The sequence below is a fragment of the Dreissena polymorpha genome, chromosome 11, assembly GCF_020536995.1.
Source record: "Dreissena polymorpha isolate Duluth1 chromosome 11, UMN_Dpol_1.0, whole genome shotgun sequence".
Taxonomy (NCBI): Eukaryota; Metazoa; Mollusca; class Bivalvia; order Myida; family Dreissenidae; genus Dreissena; species Dreissena polymorpha.
In genome coordinates this window covers 82,935,165-82,954,114 of record NC_068365.1, presented here as the reverse complement: position 1 = coordinate 82,954,114, position 18,950 = coordinate 82,935,165, and the positions used below count along the sequence as shown (strand labels likewise).

General features: G+C 42.2%; 3 protein-coding genes across 4 annotated transcripts in view; 2 read left to right on the top strand and 1 right to left on the bottom strand.

The window, feature by feature from the left end:
- Window positions 1-18,950, bottom strand: part of LOC127851894 (translation initiation factor eIF-2B subunit gamma-like) — a 488,689-nt gene that overhangs the window by 53,781 nt on the left and 415,958 nt on the right. The window lies entirely within an intron of this gene.
- LOC127851898 (uncharacterized) overlaps window positions 1,965-18,950 on the top strand; it is a 71,361-nt gene continuing 54,375 nt past the window's right edge. The window contains exon 1 of one of the 2 annotated variants that reach the window (XM_052385855.1): window positions 1,965-2,007. The gene's annotated coding sequence lies outside the window, so the exon portion shown is untranslated. The remainder of the gene's footprint in view (window positions 2,008-18,950) is intronic. The other variant, XM_052385853.1, reaches the window with a different exon arrangement.
- LOC127849986 (uncharacterized) lies at window positions 4,222-17,253 on the top strand. Its single transcript, XM_052382721.1, has 2 exons — window positions 4,222-4,310; window positions 15,934-17,253. Exons 1-2 carry the CDS (start codon window positions 4,227-4,229, stop codon window positions 17,251-17,253), a joined length of 1,404 nt encoding a protein of 467 aa, XP_052238681.1. The 5' UTR covers window positions 4,222-4,226.

The following is an 18,950-nucleotide window of genomic DNA, read 5'->3' as shown; positions in this document are numbered from 1 at the left end:
TAGGAACCGATAACTTCTTAGCTTCAATTTCAAATGGTTTTATTGCAGTATAGACGTAAGATAAGAATTGTTTTGGGAAAACTGGGCTTAATGCAAGTTCGTGTAGTCAAATCAGGGACTACACTTTCTGCTTGTATGCGGTTAATGTATGTTACATATACATGAATATACAGTTTATGTATCCTTGAATAGCGAGTCGTCCTTAGTCTGTGGCATGAGCTAGTTACCTGCAAGCACTCGTAGCAACAACATTTCTGGCCTTCATGTAGGCCACATTATCTCAGGACAGATCGGTAAAAAACTCTACGAACAGATCGGTCACATACTCTTAGGATAGATCTGTCCACCTCCTCTCAGGATAGATCGGTCACATTCCCCCAGGACAAATCGGACACATTCCCTAAGGATAGATCGGTCTCATTCTCTCTGGAAATATCGGTCACATTTTGTGTGGACCAATCGGTCAAATTCTCGCAAGACAGATCGATCAGATTCTCTCCGGAGAGATCGGTCACATTCTCTCAGGATTATATGGTCATATTCTCTCAGGACAGATTGGTAACATATTATCAGGACATATTAGTTACATACTCATAGGACAGATCGGTCACATTCACTCAGGACAGATCTGTCAAATACTCTCAGAACAGATCGGTCACATTATCTCCGGACAGATCGGTCACATTGTATATGGACAGATTGGTAAAATTATCCCTGAACAGATGGGTCACATTCTCTTTGGCTCATTCAGGTTTGGAGTTGCAGACAGCGTTTAATGTCTTAATTCAGGACGTTTCTTTTAATGTTGTGGTTAGGCTTTGTATCGAAAACTACATATTATCTTATTATAACGAATTTTTTTACATGAATATGGCATTTTTTGTCTGTTTAAAATGCTATGTTTAAAACATAGTAAAGGAATTTCGTATAGAAGAGACTTCCTTTTAAGTAAAAAAAAATATATACAAGTGTAAAATTTTTGTCAATGATTTGATTGCACAGGCTAATCATGAACGACACTTTTTTACGTGCAAAAATTAAGTCCCTATTTCCCGAAGCACAGTTTAATTATGTTTAAGTTGCGAGCCCAGCGTCGCAAAACTGCTCTTAAAACTCTAAACTGGTACTCGGAGAATCGACCTCGTTTCGCTAAACATTTTAAGTATCAAGGAGGATAAATGGTGAGAAATGCCTTTCTTATGTTCGTATTGATATAAAACAAGACAACATATCACTTATTTTCCTGGATTTTCGTGTGTCCTCTTCATCGTGAAATACATTATACAATGCACGTTCAAGTTCGAAGTCACATATCAGACATTTTAACGTTTTTGTTAATTGGCAAAAAAAATATTTTCAGACTCGCAAATTTTCTTTGAAGTTATGATATTTGTGAGGAAACAGTGATACTTAACATTTACCATGCTCTAAACAATCCATTATATGCATCTTTTGACGAGTTAAAAACCTGAAAATTATAAAGCGTGAAACGCGAAACGAATGAATAATTTGGAGAGTTCTGTTGATGTCGTTTATATTTTGTGATACTACGAGGATTGCTTATATAAAGTTAAAAGAACAAATTTCATTGTATTAGCACGGATGGCCGAGTTGTTTAAGCGAAAGCCTTTTACTCCCATGGGTCAGTGGTTCGAGCCAAGTTGAGGGTTACTTTTCTTTCTGTCTTAAACTTATTTTTTTTTAGAGCTTTTAGACCCAATGTTTACATTTATAAATATAAAGCATTTAATGACACACTTCAATACATGCCAACGTCTGTGAAAACGCCCCTTTAAAATCATTGGATTCATGATCACACGAAAATGCAATATAGTATAAAATCCATTAAATTTCTTGTCAACCGAACTATTTAATTTCCGAAGATAGTCGATATATCACGATTTATAGTGTAGTGTTTTATAGTGTGACGCGAGCGCTATTAATAGAGAGTAGGTTAAGCATTACTGAGTAGTTATGCTCGCAGTTTGTCGAGTGATTACCCTAAAGGTAAGTTCCTTTGTTATTATTGAATCTTCGCAGAGTTTACTTAAAGTGGTTAATATTAAGTTTGTTTTCTATGACACAATAATAAAACTTGTTTATCGAAATTATTTACTCTAACAAGAAAATTATTTTTATTGAACGATTTTGAAATCGAAAGTGCAGACACACTTTCAAAAGTAAATGTATTTAATTACGACTGTAACTTTCCAATGTCTGCTCATTTGTAATTTGTTTTGATATATATTTCCATTCCGAAAATCTAGAATTTGAATCGCAATCATGAGCATTAAATTTGTTTATAACCTGTATCGATAATCATGTCCGGACACGCTTCAGAATCAAACATACCAACCTGGCTGGGATTCCATGTATTTATTGCGAAATCGTCTTGCTTTGTATAGGAATTGAAAGCCGATATTAACAGTATAGTTATTAACAATGGCTTTTTCTCAAACAGTTTTAACATCGAACGAGGGGTAAGACTAGGATGTCCACTTTCATCCTCGCTATTTATTATATGCATCGAATATCTATCACGCTATATACAATCAAATGAACATATAAAGGGAATATCGATAGAACCCGACGAAGAAATTAAACAGTCCCTATTTGCTGACGATGCAACTTATTTTTTAAACGACATTAGTGACTCATTCAATAATCTTATAGAATCGCTAACCCTTTTTGGAATGGCATCGGGTCTTACATTAAGCAAAAGTAAATGTACTGTGCTAAGAGTAGGTAAATTTAAACAAAGTAATATGCATCTTAAAAAAGAAATGAAATTCATCTGGACATCAGAAGAAGCAACAACGTTAGGAATAACCTTTACAAACAATGAAAATAAAACTATTCTTAAAAACATATTGTCTAAACTACAAAAATAAAAAAAATGTTTAAAATCATGGCAACACCGTTAGCTTACACTATCGGAAAAAAACACCATGTTAAAAACATTTGCACTCCCTAAATTAATTTATACACTAACAACTCTCCCAAATCCACCAAATGATATTATTAACGATATAAAATCAGCAATATTTAATTTCATATGGGACGGTAAGCCTGATAAAATTAAACGAACTCAGTTAATTCGATCTGTAGAAAATGGAGGTATCCAATTAACAGACATCGACTCATTCTTGAATGCAATCAAATGCAGCTGGGTTAAAAGATACCTAGATAATACCAATACGAGTAAATGGAAATAATTCTACTAGAAAATCCTAAAAAAATAGGGTCACTCCTTACTTTTTGAATGTAACATCAACACTACCATTTTGCATGAAATTGCAAACGAAAACATATTTCTATCTACTGTTTTATCGGCATGGACTAATGCTACTCATAACCTAGAAAACCCAAATCACAAGTAAAACTATTTTATGGAACAATAAAGACATAACTTCAAACAATAATACTTTTTTCTATAAACACTTTTTGAACAAAACATTAAATATGTCGACCAATTGTACGATTACAGAAAACAAACTTCTATTCTTTTGAGAATATATGTTATATATACGGAATACCTTCAAGAAATTTCCTAATGTATTACACATTAATTAAAAGCATACCCATACATATTAAATCTACAGTTAATACAAATAACACACCATGTACTCAAACATCATTCACGGAAAACATACTTGCAAAACAAAACAAAACAAACAAAATATTTTACAAACTACAAATTAAACTCCCAGCAGAAAACTCCAAGATTCAAAATAAATGAAAAAGCCTTCTTCGAGAACAAGAATTTAATTGAAAACAAATATTTATCATGCCATATAAAACAACTATAGATAGCACACTGAGAAATTTTCAATATAAATATGTCCATAGAATCATAGCTACAAATAAATATCTTTTTAAGTGCAACCTATCCAAAACAAATGTATTTACACCGAAACTGATATTTAAGAGAGACACTGTTAATTGTAAATGTTGTTTCTCTAGAAATGTTGTTAACTGGTTCCATAGAATTTGAATATGTTTGCACTCCCAGAAAAGGTGTTCTATTGTTTCAATGTGTTCGCTGCATATATCACATACATTTGTTTTAGTATAGTTCAAACCTATTTATTTTAGCTCGATTGCGTCGAAAGCCTTAGGCTTTTATCTCTTACGAAATTTAGTATTCGGGCTAACATGACAGCTCTCTTGTCTTTTCATTGTAATTAAATGATTGAATACAATTATGCACCCACAGCCGATTGAAAATGGCAGAAGGAGGCATCGATCGAGCCACATCACAGACTGAAAGCGTTCCAGGACACAGCAGCCTGTACAGTCGTCACTCTCAGGTTAGACAGGGGCTGAAAGCGCCCAAAGATACAAGAACATGTACGGCCGTCAATCACACGTAAGCATTGGAATGAAAGTGTTCCAGTCCACATCAGCCTGTACAATCATCTCGAGGGTAAATCATGTACGGGCAAGTAAGCACTCCTAGACACAGTGGCCTGTGCATCCTTTACGTACAGGTCAGTCAAAAACTGAAAGCGCTCCTAGCAGCCTGTGCAGCCTTAACGTACGGGAAAGTGAGGGATTGAACGTTATGAAACTGAAAGCACTCCTAGACACAGTATCCTGTGCAACATTAACGTACGGGTAAATCAGCGAATAAAGCGCGCCCTTAGCAGTCAGTGCACACTTTACATACGGGTTAGTCAGGGACTAATAGCACTCTAAAAAACAGTAGCCTGTGCAACCGTCACGCACGGGTTAGTCATTGACTGTAGCGCTCCTAGCAGCCAGTGCAACCTTTACGTATGGGTAAGTCAGAGACTGAAAACACTCATTGACACAGTAGCCTGTGAAACCTTCACGTACGGGTAAGTAAGGGACTGACAGCGCTCGTAGCTGCCCGAGCAAGCTTCACATACGGGTTTGTCAGGGAACGAAAGCACTCCTAGACACAGTAGCCTGTGACACCTTCACATACGGGTATGTCAGGGAACGAAAGCACCCCTAGACACAGTAGCCTGTGCAACCTTCACATACGGGAAATTCAGGGACTGAAAGCGCTCCTAGACACAGTAGCCTGTGCAACCTTCACATACCGGTAAGTCAGGGACTGAAGCGCATCTAGCAGCCAGTGCAACCCTCACGTACGGATAATTTAGGGACTTAAAGCGCTCCTGTACACAGTAGCCTGTGCAACCTTCACAAACGAGTATGTCAGGGACTGAAAAACACTCCTAGACACAGTAGCCTGTGCAACCTTCACATACGGGTAAGTCAGGGACTCAAACCGCTCCTAGCAGTCGGTGCAACCTTCAAGTAGGGTATGTCAAGGACTGTAAGCACTCATAGACACATTAGCCTGTGCAAACTTCACGTACGGGTAAGTCAGTGACTGAAGCGCTTCACGCAGCAAGTGCAACCTTCTCGTACGGGTAATTCAGGAACTGAAACCACTTGTAAATCAGTTACCTGAGCAACCTTCACATACGGGTAAGTCAGGAACTGAACGCACTCTTATACACAGTAGCCTGTGCAACCTTCACGTACGGATAGGTAAAGATATATAAGCGCTCTTGTCCGCCTGTGCAACCTTCACATACAGGTTAGTCAGGGACTCCAAGCAATCCTAGACACAGTCGCCGGTGCAACCTTCACATACGAGTAAGTGCGGGACTGAAAGCGCTCCTAGTAGTCGGTGCAACCTTCAAATACGGGTAGGTCAGGGACTGAAAACACTCATAGCCACAGTAGCCTGTGCAACCTTTACGTACGGGTAAGTCAGTGACTGAAACGCTCCTATCAGCCAGTGCAACCTTCACGTACGGGTAATTCGTTATCTGGAAGCACTCCTAGACACAGTAGCCTGTTCAACCTTCACGTATGGCTAAGCCAGGGACTGAAAGCGCTCTTAGAAGCCCGAACAACCTTCAGACACGACTAAGTCATGGAATGAGAGCACTCCTAGCAGCCTGTGCAACCTTCACGAACGCATAAGTCAGGTACTGAACGCACTCCTATACACTGTAGCCTGTGGAACCTTCACGTACGGATAAGTCGAGGACTAAAAGCACTCATTGCAGCCTGTGCAATTCACGTACAGGTTAGTCAGGGACTGAAAGCACTCCTAGACACAGTAGTCTGTGCAACCTTCACATACGGGTAAGTCAGGGACTGAAAGCGCTCCTAGACACAGTAGTCTGTGCAGCCTTCACATAGGAGTAAGTCAGGGACTGAAATCGCTCCTAGACACAGTAGTCTGTGCAGCCTTCACATACGGGTAAGTCATGGACTGAAAGCACTCCTAGACATAGTAGTCAGTGCAACCTTCACATTCGAGTAAGTCAGGGACTGAAAGCGCTCCTAGACACAGCCGTCTGTGCAGCCTTCACATACGGGTTAGTCAGGGACTGAAAGCGCACCTAGACACAGTAGTCTTTGCAACATTCACATACGTGTAAGTCATGGACTGAAAGCGCTCCTAGACATAGTAGCCTGTGCAATCTTCAGATACGGGTAAGTCATGGACTGAACGCACTCCTAGACACAGTAGTCTGTGCAGCCTTGACGTACGGGTAAGTCAGGGACTGAAAGCACTCCTAGACATAGTAGTCAGTGCAACCTTCACATACGAGTAAGTCAGGGACTGAAAGCAATCCTAGGTACAGTAGTCTGTGAAGCCTTCACGTACGGGTAAGTCAGGGACTGAAAGCAATCTTAGACACAGTAGTCTGTGCAGCCTTCACATACGGGTTAGTCAGGGACTGAAAGCGCTCCTAGACACAGTTGTCTGTGCAGCCTTCACATACGGGTAAGTCAGGGACTGAAAGCGCTCCTAGACATAGTAGTCTGTGCAGCCTTCACATACGAGTAAGTCAGGGACTGAAAGCGCTCCTAGACACAGTAGTCTGTGCAGCCTTCACATACGGGTAAGTCAGGGACTGAACGCGCTACTAGACACTGTAGCCTGTGCAACCTTTACATACGGGTAAGGCAGGGACTGAAAGCGCTCCTAGACATAGTAGACTGTGCAGCCTTAACGTTCGAGAAAGTCAGGGACTGAAAGTGCTCATAGACACAGTAGTATGTGCCGCCTTCACATACGGGTAAGTCAGGGACTGAAAGCGCTCCTAGACACAGTAGTCTGTGCAGCCTTCAACTACGGGTAAGTCAGGGACTAAAAGCGCTTATAGACACAGTAGTCTGTGCCGCCTTCACATACGGGTAAGTCAGGGACTGAAAGCGCTCCTAGACACAGTTGTCTGTGCAGCCTTCAACTACGGGTAAGTCAGGGACTGAAAGCGCTCCTAGACACAGTAGTCAATGCAGCCTTCACATACGGGTAAGTCAGGGACTGAAAGCGCTCCTAGACACAGTAGTATGTGCAGCCTTCACGTACGGGTAAGTCAGGGACAGAAAGCGCTCCTAGACACAGTAGTCTGTGCAGCCTTCACATACGGGTAAGTCAGGGACTGAAAGCGCTCATAACCACAGTAGTCTGTGCAGCCTTCACATACGGGTAAGTCAGAGACTGAGAGCGCTCCTAGACACAGTAGTGTACTAGTCTGTTCAGCCTTCACATACGGGTAAGTCAGGGACTGAAAGCGCTCCTAGACACAGTAGCCTGTGCAACCTTCACATACGGGTAAGTCAGGGACTGAAAGAGCTCCTAGACACAGTAGTCTGTGCAGCCTTCACGTACGGGTAAGTCAGGGACTGAAAGAGCTCCTGGACACAGTAGCCTGTGCAACCTTCACATACGGGTAAGTCAGAGACTGAAAGCGCTCCTAGACACAGTAGCCTGTGCAGCCTTCACATACGGGTAAGTCAGGGACTGAAAGCGCTCCTAGACCCAGTAGCCTGTGCAACCTTCACATACGAGTAAGTCAGGGACTAAAAGCGCTCCTAGACACAGTAGTCTGTGCAGCCTTCACATACGGGTAAGTCAGGGACTGAAAGCGCTCCTAGACACAGTAGTCTGTGCAGCCTTCACATAGGAGTAAGTCAGGGACTGAAATCGCTCCTAGACACAGTAGTCTGTGCAGCCTTCACATACGGGTAAGTCATGGACTGAAAGCACTCCTAGACATAGTAGTCAGTGCAACCTTCACATTCGAGTAAGTCAGGGACTGAAAGCGCTCCTAGACACAGCCGTCTGTGCAGCCTTCACATACGGGTTAGTCAGGGACTGAAAGCGCACCTAGACACAGTAGTCTTTGCAACATTCACATACGTGTAAGTCATGGACTGAAAGCGCTCCTAGACATAGTAGCCTGTGCAATCTTCAGATACGGGTAAGTCATGGACTGAACGCACTCCTAGACACAGTAGTCTGTGCAGCCTTGACGTACGGGTAAGTCAGGGACTGAAAGCACTCCTAGACATAGTAGTCAGTGCAACCTTCACATACGAGTAAGTCAGGGACTGAAAGCAATCCTAGGCACAGTAGTCTGTGAAGCCTTCACGTACGGGTAAGTCAGGGACTGAAAGCAATCTTAGACACAGTAGTCTGTGCAGCCTTCACATACGGGTTAGTCAGGGACTGAAAGCGCTCCTAGACACAGTTGTCTGTGCAGCCTTCACATACGGGTAAGTCAGGGACTGAAAGCGCTCCTAGACATAGTAGTCTGTGCAGCCTTCACATACGAGTAAGTCAGGGACTGAAAGCGCTCCTAGACACAGTAGTCTGTGCAGCCTTCACATACGGGTAAGTCAGGGACTGAACGCGCTACTAGACACTGTAGCCTGTGCAACCTTTACATACGGGTAAGGCAGGGACTGAAAGCGCTCCTAGACATAGTAGACTGTGCAGCCTTAACGTTCGAGAAAGTCAGGGACTGAAAGTGCTCATAGACACAGTAGTATGTGCCGCCTTCACATACGGGTAAGTCAGGGACTGAAAGCGCTCCTAGACACAGTAGTCTGTGCAGCCTTCAACTACGGGTAAGTCAGGGACTAAAAGCGCTTATAGACACAGTAGTCTGTGCCGCCTTCACATACGGGTAAGTCAGGGACTGAAAGCGCTCCTAGACACAGTTGTCTGTGCAGCCTTCAACTACGGGTAAGTCAGGGACTGAAAGCGCTCCTAGACACAGTAGTCAATGCAGCCTTCACATACGGGTAAGTCAGGGACTGAAAGCGCTCCTAGACACAGTAGTATGTGCAGCCTTCACGTACGGGTAAGTCAGGGACAGAAAGCGCTCCTAGACACAGTAGTCTGTGCAGCCTTCACATACGGGTAAGTCAGGGACTGAAAGCGCTTATAACCACAGTAGTCTGTGCAGCCTTCACATACGGGTAAGTCAGAGACTGAGAGCGCTCCTAGACACAGTAGTGTACTAGTCTGTTCAGCCTTCACATACGGGTAAGTCAGGGACTGAAAGCGCTCCTAGACACAGTAGCCTGTGCAACCTTCACATACGGGTAAGTCAGGGACTGAAAGAGCTCCTAGACACAGTAGTCTGTGCAGCCTTCACGTACGGGTAAGTCAGGGACTGAAAGAGCTCCTGGACACAGTAGCCTGTGCAACCTTCACATACGGGTAAGTCAGAGACTGAAAGCGCTCCTAGACACAGTAGCCTGTGCAGCCTTCACATACGGGTAAGTCAGGGACTGAAAGCGCTCCTAGACCCAGTAGCCTGTGCAACCTTCACATACGAGTAAGTCAGGGACTAAAAGCGCTCCTAGACACAGTAGTCTGTGCAGCCTTCACATACGGGTTAGTCAGGGACTGAAAGCGCTCCTAGACACATTAGCCTGTGCAGCCTTCACATACGGGTAAGTCAGGGACTAAAAGCGCTCCTAGACACAGTAGACTGTGCAGCCTTTACATACGGGTAAGTCAGGGACTGAAAGCGCTCATAGACACAGTAGTCTGTGCCGCCTTCACATACGGGTAAGTCAGGGACTGAAAGCGCTCCTAGACACAGTAGTCTGTGCAGCCTTCAACTACGGGTAAGTCAGGGACTAAAAGCGCTCCTAGACACAGTAGTCTGTGCCGCCTTCACATACGGGTAAGTCAGGGACTGAAAGCGCTCCTAGACACAGTTGTCTGTGCAGCCTTCAACTACGGGTAAGTCAGGGACTGAAAGCGCTCCTAGACACAGTAGTCAATGCAGCCTTCACATACGGGTAAGTCAGGGACTGAAAGCGCTCCTAGACACAGTAGTATGTGCAGCCTTCACGTACGGGTAAGTCAGGGACAGAAAGCGCTCCTAGACACAGTAGTCTGTGCAGCCTTCACATACGGGTAAGTCAGGGACTGAAAGCGCTCATAACCACAGTAGTCTGTGCAGCCTTCACATACGGGTAAGTCAGAGACTGAGAGCGCTCCTAGACACAGTAGTGTACTAGTCTGTTCAGCCTTCACATACGGGTAAGTCAGGGACTGAAAGCGCTCCTAGACACAGTAGCCTGTGCAACCTTCACATACGGGTAAGTCAGGGACTGAAAGAGCTCCTAGACACAGTAGTCTGTGCAGCCTTCACGTACGGGTAAGTCAGGGACTGAAAGAGCTCCTGGACACAGTAGCCTGTGCAACCTTCACATACGGGTAAGTCAGAGACTGAAAGCGCTCCTAGACACAGTAGCCTGTGCAGCCTTCACATACGGGTAAGTCAGGGACTGAAAGCGCTCCTAGACCCAGTAGCCTGTTCAACCTTCACATACGAGTAAGTCAGGGACTAAAAGCGCTCCTAGACACAGTAGTCTGTGCAGCCTTCACATACGGGTTAGTCAGGGACTGAAAGCGCTCCTAGACACATTAGCCTGTGCAGCCTTCACATACGGGTAAGTCAGGGACTAAAAGCGCTCCTAGACACAGTAGACTGTGCAGCCTTCACATACGGGTAAGTCAGGGACTGAAAGCGCTCATAGACACAGTAGTCTGTGCCGCCTTCACATACGGGTAAGTCAGGGACTGAAAGCGCTCCTAGACACAGTAGTCTGTGCAGCCTTCAACTACGGGTAAGTCAGGGACTAAAAGCGCTCCTAGACACAGTAGTCTGTGCCGCCTTCACATACGGGTAAGTCAGGGACTGAAAGCGCTCCTAGACACAGTTGTCTGTGCAGCCTTCAACTACGGGTAAGTCAGGGACTGAAAGCGCTCCTAGACACAGTAGTCTGTGCAGCCTTCACATACGGGTAAGTCAGGGACTGAAAGCGCTCCTAAACACAGTAGTCTGTGCAGCCTTCACGTACGGGTAAGTCAGGGACTGAAAGCGCTCATAGACACAGTAGTCTGTGCAGCCTTCACATACGGGTAAGTCAGGGACTGAAAGCGCTCATAACCACAATAGTCTGTGCCGCCTTCACATACGGGTGAGTCAGAGACTGAGAGCGCTCCTAGACACAGTAGTGTACTAGTCTGTTCAGCCTTCACATACGGGTAAGTCAGGGACTGAAAGTGCTCCTAGACACAGTAGCCTGTGCAACCTTCACATACGGGTAAGTCAGGGACTGAAAGAGCTCCTAGACACAGTAGTCTGTGCAGCCTTCACGTACGGGTAAGTCAGGGACTGAAAGAGCTCCTGGACACAGTAGCCTGTGCAACCTTCACATACGGGTAAGTCAGAGACTGAAAGCGCTCCTGGACACAGTAGCCTGTGCAGCCTTCACATACGGGTAAGTCAGGGACTGAAAGCGCTCCTAGACACAGTAGCCTGTGCAACCTTCACATACGAGTAAGTCAGGGACTGAAAGCGCTCCTAGACACAGTAGTCTGTGCAGCCTTCACATACGGGTTAGTCAGGGACTGAAAGCGCTCCTAGACACATTAGCCTGTGCAACCTTCACATACGGCTAAGTCAGGGACTAAAAGCGCTCCTAGACACAGTAGACTGTGCAGCCTTCATTTACGGGTAAGTCAGGGACTGAAAGCGCTCCTAGACACAGTAGCCTGTGCAGCTTTCACATACGTGTAAGTCAGGGACTGAAAGCGCTCCTAGATACAGTAGTCTGTGCAGCCTTCACATACGGGTAAGTCAGGGACTGAAAGCGCTCCTAGACACAGTAGCCTGTGCAACCTTCACATACGGGTAAGTCAGGGACTGAAAGAGCTCCTAGACACAGTAGCCTGTGCAACCTTCACATACCGGTAAATCAGGGACTGAAAGCGCTCCTAGACACAGTAGTCTGTGCAGCCTTCACATACGGGTAAGTCAGGGACTGAAAGCGCTCCTAGACACAGTAGCCTGTGCAGCCTTCACATACGGGTAAGTCAGGGACTGAAAGCGCTCCTATACACAGTAGTATGTGCAGCCTTCACATACGGGTAATTCGTGACTGAAAGCGATCCTAGACACAGTAGTCTGTGCAGCCTTCACATAGGGGTAAGTCAGGGACTGAAAGTGCTCCTAGACACAGTAGCCTGTGCAACCTTCACATACGGGTAAGTCAGGGACTGAAAGTGCTCCTAGACACAGTAGTCTGTGCAGCCTTAACATACGGGTAAGTCAGGGACTGAAAGCGCTCCTAGACACAGTAGCCTGTGCAGCCTTCACATATGGGTATGTCAGGGATTGGAAGCGCTCCTAGACACAGTAGTCTGCGCAGCCTTCACGTACGGGTAAGTCAGGGACTGAAAGCGCTCCCAGACACAGTAATCTGTGCAGCCTTCACATACGGATAAGTCAGGGACTGAAAGCGCTCCGAGACACAGTAGCCTGTGCAACCTTCACATACGGGTAAGTCAGGGACTGAAAGCGCTCCTAGACACAGTAGTCTGTGCAGCCTTCACATACGGGTAAGTCAGTGACTGAAAGCGCTCCTAGACACAGTAGTCTGTGCAGCCTTCACATACAGGTAAGTCAGGGACTAAAAGCGCTCCTAGACAAAGTAGTCTGTGCAGCCTTCACATACGGGTTAGTCAGGGACTGAAAGCGCTCCTAGACACAGTAGCCTGTGCAACCTTCACATACGGATAAGTCAGGGACTGAAAGCGCCCCTAGACACAGTAGTCTGTGCAACCTTCACATACGGGTAAGTCGGGGACTGAAAACGCTCCTAGACACAGTAGCCTGTGCAACCTTCACATACGGGTAAGTCCGGGACTAAAAGCGCTTCTAGCAGCATGTGCAATCTTCACGTTCGGGTACATCAGGGACTTAAAACACTCCTCGCTCGACACAGTAGCTTGTGGCAGCCTTAACCTACGGATAAGTCAGGGACTGAAAGCACTCTTAGCGGCCTGTGAAACATTCACGAACGGGTAAGTCAGGGACTGAAAGCACTCCAAGACACTGCAGCCTGTGCAGCCTTCACATACGGGTAAGTCAGGGACCGAAAGCGCTCCCAGACACAGCAACTTGTGCAGCCTTCACATACGGGTAAGTAATTGACTTAAACCGCTCCTAGAAACAAAAGTATTTGCAACCTTTATGTTAAGGTAAGTAACACACTAAAATCGCTCTTACACACTTAAGCTGGTTCAACCGTCACGTACCGGTAAGTAAAGAAATGAAAGCGCTCCTAGACAATACAGCCTTTGCAGCCTTCTCGGTTAGTCAGGGACTTAAAGCGCTCGTAGACACAGCAGCCAGTGCATCCGTCGCGTACGGGAATGTCAAGGACTTAACGCGCTCCTAGGTACAACAGCCTTTCCAGCCGTTAGATTCGGGTAAGTCAAGGACTTAACGCGTTCCCAGACACTACTCTCTAACTAGACGCAAACTAGTAGTTAGTAAGTGACTGAAAGCGTTCCTAGACACTGAGGCATGTGAAGCCGTTAGGTACGGGTAACTCAGAGAATGTAAGTAACATTATACTAAATAATTGAGATGTGCAAGTATACACACATTGATAAACTGGAAGACATGTGTTCAATTAACTCCACTCGTATGCTATTTAATGTAGACTTGTGTAAAGAGGAAGTATTGATGTTCACTAAGAAATCAATGTTATGTTTTAAGACTGGAAACTACAGAGGGAAACGTGCGCGAATGCGGGTTACATCAGTTTAAAACTTCTGGTAAAAACATGAACACACAGCGAACTTGGAAACGAATGAAATTCTTTCTTCTCCTTCTCATGATCAATCTTCTTATGTTTTAAATGCATTAAGCTTAATAGAATGCTCATCAACAACATGTTATAATATGGGGATTCATACGTTCAAAATGTTGACTTTATTTTTGACTACAGTTGGATATGTTAAATGAAATAACAAAAGGTTTGGAATAAGTATATTGTGACCTTAATACTAAAAAGGCACTGATAGCAAATTGACAACTTTTACTTGATGTGACCCTGGAATAATCTAGTTAAGTGTATAGTGTTAAATGGGAACAATATTGCTCAAATATAAAGTTCAACGCTAGCTGTTTTATCAGCAAAAATCGCTTTGTATGCATTAAATAAGAAAATTAATGCGAAAACTCACTTTGTGCATCTCATAGAAAACCAATTCTGACCACAACCCGATATAAAAAAGTTGTAGACAGCATGTATTCCTATTTCATTCAATTATGTAAACATGTGTTGGTCATTTAACTTATTGATATTCGTTCGGCTCCTCTTTTCTTCAAGTCTCCCTTAAAATCAATGTGCCGAATAAACGCGTGTCATTTTGCTTATCATCCGGCATTCTAAAATACGTGTTTGACGCATGTATAATTTGTAGATCGGTCTGAAAGAAATGCACACGCAGCAAATTTATGTTGATTTTGATAAATAATGTATTCCAAGACAAAGCAGTCTGTACAGCGGTCACTCTCAGGTATGTCATTAAGTAAGACTGAAAGCGTCCCCATACACAGCAACCTGTACAGTCGACACTCTCAGGTAAGTTCGGGACTGAAAGCGTTCCCAGCCACAGCAGCCTGCACAGTCGTCTCTCACGGGTAAGGGATGAATTGAAAGCGATGCCAGACACAGCGCTATGTACAGTAATCACATGCGATTAGGTACGCAGGGAATTTGTGTTTACTTGATTACAGTTTGCAGTTCTTAAACGAAACTCTAACCTTGATAGAAAACAACAAACCACATGCTTTATACCACATTGAAGTTATTAAATAATCTTCTCACTGGATTAATTGTGCAAGCACGACCGTTAGGGTTCAGGTGTGGATTCATTATGGAACTTTATGCGTGTTATAGTTTCCTTAATCCTGATTCAGGAACATAACACAATAGGTATGATTTAGAATTTTAATAAACTATACTAAAACTGTTTTTATAAATGAGCACAACTTTTAAATGAGTTATTACTGAATTTCGTGTAAATCGTATGGTCATATTGGCGTTAGTAGTAGGAACGCACGGAACTGTATTTAACGTCTCTACAATATGAATGTATGTACATTTTTGTTTAAGATGTGTCACGTATAACCTATTAAACAAGATTAATCTGGTAAGACTAAGTGATCCGCATCATTCGGAATTACGTTTCTAACGCACGGTACCTGACGCTTTACATATCAGGGTTTTATAACTCGAGTTTAAAAGTATATAAATGTACGAGATTCAATGACATTACTGAATGAAATAATAATGTAATTTTACATGATGATAATGAGAAAATAACGTACTATTCACTTGTTATGATTTAGGAAACAATATGATTCGGTGAAAAAGCTAAACATAATTGAAAAAAAATCGACCCATGATAATTAATTTAGTCAATTATTATATATAAAATAATGTTAACGTATACAAAATGTAATTAATATATTTCAAATATCCACACTACAATAAATACTACAACACTACTTATGAAACTTAATAAAATACGCAACATGAAATGCAGATACAAATGATGTATGCATTTATTTTAACTCGTTCTATTTCTTATGTTATTTAAAAATTAGAAAGCTCTTCGCACTTTGTATGAATAACTGAAACATAAACATTATCTGAAACTACATTTTTACCAATGTATGGAACGTGCATTTAATAGTTTATAGTGGAAATAGAATTAAATACTCATCGTGAACTAACATTTATATTGTGTTTTTGTATTTTAAGAATCATGTCGAAAATATGTCCATGCAAATATGTACTATAATGACCCGGCTGGGATACAGCGAGGAGATCAGAAGATGGCGGGTTGAGAAATACAGGGAATATGATAGGCTGGCAAAAACACGATCAAGCCATGCCTTTCTTATTACAGCAGGAAGCAAGGCAGAGGGACTGACCTGTGTTTTTGAAAGCGACAAGGACATGTTGCACGTGTTGAAGGGTGTCCTCTGTGTGGAAGCTGGTATCAATCTTCATACCATACAAAACGACCTTGATGTGTTTAGGATGGATACACGCGTATATCCAGGACATTGCAGACTGTTACAAGAGAGACCAGCGCATACACGGTTTGAACAAATTTGTAATTCCCTGTGTGATAATGGATATGGAGCCGTTCTACTTAGTAGTAGTTTATTCCTAGACGAATGTTCGGCATTATTTACACAATCAGCAAAAATAGTTGCACATGAGAGAGCGGGGCCGTCGACTCCTGCAACAATTTCAGGTATACTTCATGTTGACAGAGTAATCGCACTACGTTGTCGCTGTCCCAGCATCCTCCAAAGATGGGCTGCCAGACCCCGTCATTGGCCTTTACCATTGATAGTTCAGAAAGTCGTATCATTAGAAGCCTACCTAACCCCAGTCGGGTTTAAGGGAAGTAATTACAAGCACATGGAATGGAGGATGTGTTTTAACACTGGTGAGACAGAACTTGTAAACAATCTTAATAGCACACAAACGCAAGTTTATGTTATGCTTAAAATGATTGTTAAAGATGTTCTTAAGCCTTGTAAGAAAGAAGTTACATCATACGTGATTAAAAATATAGTACTTTGGCAAGCTGAGAATAACCCGCAGCATAACTTTTATCAACGCAGTTTTTTATACTGGCTTCATGACGGACTGAGAGCCCTTAAGACTGCTATTGTCACACAACAACTGTCATACTACATGATTCCGGAAAGAAATTTAATGGCAGCAAGTGGTTTGCAGGATAAGCAGCAACGTAAATGGGTAGCAGATATAACGGACATGATGGACGAAGGTCCGAGAGTTATACTAAGATTACAGAGGATACGACAGGCCGTCATCGCGTCCCCAGAGCCGATGTTGTGGTTCAGCAAAATAAGGATGGAGCTGGAGATGCTGGAGCTGGAGGCATTCATCAGAACCGGACAGCGTAGCGATAAGCACGACGTTATCCTGCAGGAGATATATAGACGTAAGATGGAGATAATGATGGAAGTGGCACATCAGATGTGCATAGACGGATGTGCTGTTAATAAGCTGGTGGACATCTTCTACAGAATTGTAATGTAGTTCTGCATTAAAGTGTAAGAAGTTAATGGAGCCGAAGGAACTAATCAGAGACATGTAATACAAAGATTGTTTTGTTGCCAGATTTCAAGAAGTGATTGTATTTGCTTTTTCATAATGTTTCACTTCTTTATATTGTACTTGCTATTTTGTCATTATTATCATGAATTTGCGAATATTGGCAGGTTTGCGTATATGATAAAAGTTTTACATCAACAAACTCGGATTATGTGGAAATCATTAGCCGTACGCCACTTAACGAAACCATGCCACTGTTTGACCTGCAATGAAAACAACAGACAATTTGCTCTTATAAAGCAATAAAGTCTGGTCGCTCAATGACGTAATCATTTCGAAATTAATTTCGAAAAAAAACAACGAAAGGTGATTCCCCATGATGTGATGATACAACTATATTAAACTCGCGACGAATACCTTGTATACAAGTCAGCTTACAAAGTATTCTTAGTTTCAAAGATGCATATCAACGATTTATACGATAATGCATTTATGCCTATTAATATCTTTACTAAAATTATTTCCTCTATAGGCTACATGCTTCTGGATATAATTGCTTATTAGTGCCCGTATTTAAATGCATACAATTTATATGACTGATGTATCGTTAATATATGTAACGTTGGAACGGCATTAGACAAATATCGTTTTAGTTTTATGCACTCGAAATAAACATTTTAAACTGTGATTGTCAGACTATTATTCGAAAGCGTAGTTCCAAAGCATGTTATATGTATGTTTTGCATGTTAATTTATTGATTTCATATAAAGTCGTTTTATTTAAAAATATTTTCAATTTATGTCCATTATAATTTCACTCTCATTGATTGTGTAAACACATATTGATAAAGTTGTGCTAAGCACTTATGTATAATAAATATATTGTTTATAATCAAACATTTAGAAAGCGCAGAAATTCAGTAATACAATCTTAAATGATGTTGTATGCACGAAGAAAAACTCGAATGCAATGCACTCTTTCAATATAATTTGAGTTGCGCATACTGGTAGAAAAAAGCGTGCTTTTGTCTTATTGAAGTCTCAATCTTAAGTGCTAAGTGTTGTATTTAAAACTTAAATTTTTTAGATATACTGTACAATAGTGCAGACACAGTCAAGCAACACAGTAATACAAATGGTCAACCATTGAACACACCTGGAACAAATTATCGGTGAATCACGCAACGTCATTCGTTGTAAGATCATTAATGACTAACTTGGGCACGAGGTTAAAATAATGTTGATTTCAAACATTTTTGTATGCAACTTGACTTGCTATTATAATTTGTTTATGTTTCATGGACGTAATTATGAATTTAGTGTGAGTAAATTTATTTAATATCATGTTTTATTAAGAAAAAATATTAATTTTAAAGTTCCTCTAATCCTCATAGGAGGAGAAAATCCACGTGACCATTTATTGTCACTGGCCATTCACAATACTTCCTTCTTTCATCAATTAAATATCTAATTCAGCATTATACTCATGCATACCAATCATGTGTTACGTGCAGACAAACACTAAAAGCCGTTAACGGAATATCCTTAACTGGTGTTACATGTCTTTGTATAAGCATGACAGTATGTATTTTAAAGGCATTATATGTATTAAACAGTTCAAGAGCTAATTGTATTATTGAACAATGTATATGTCTTCTTTGAATAAAATACACAAAACCATG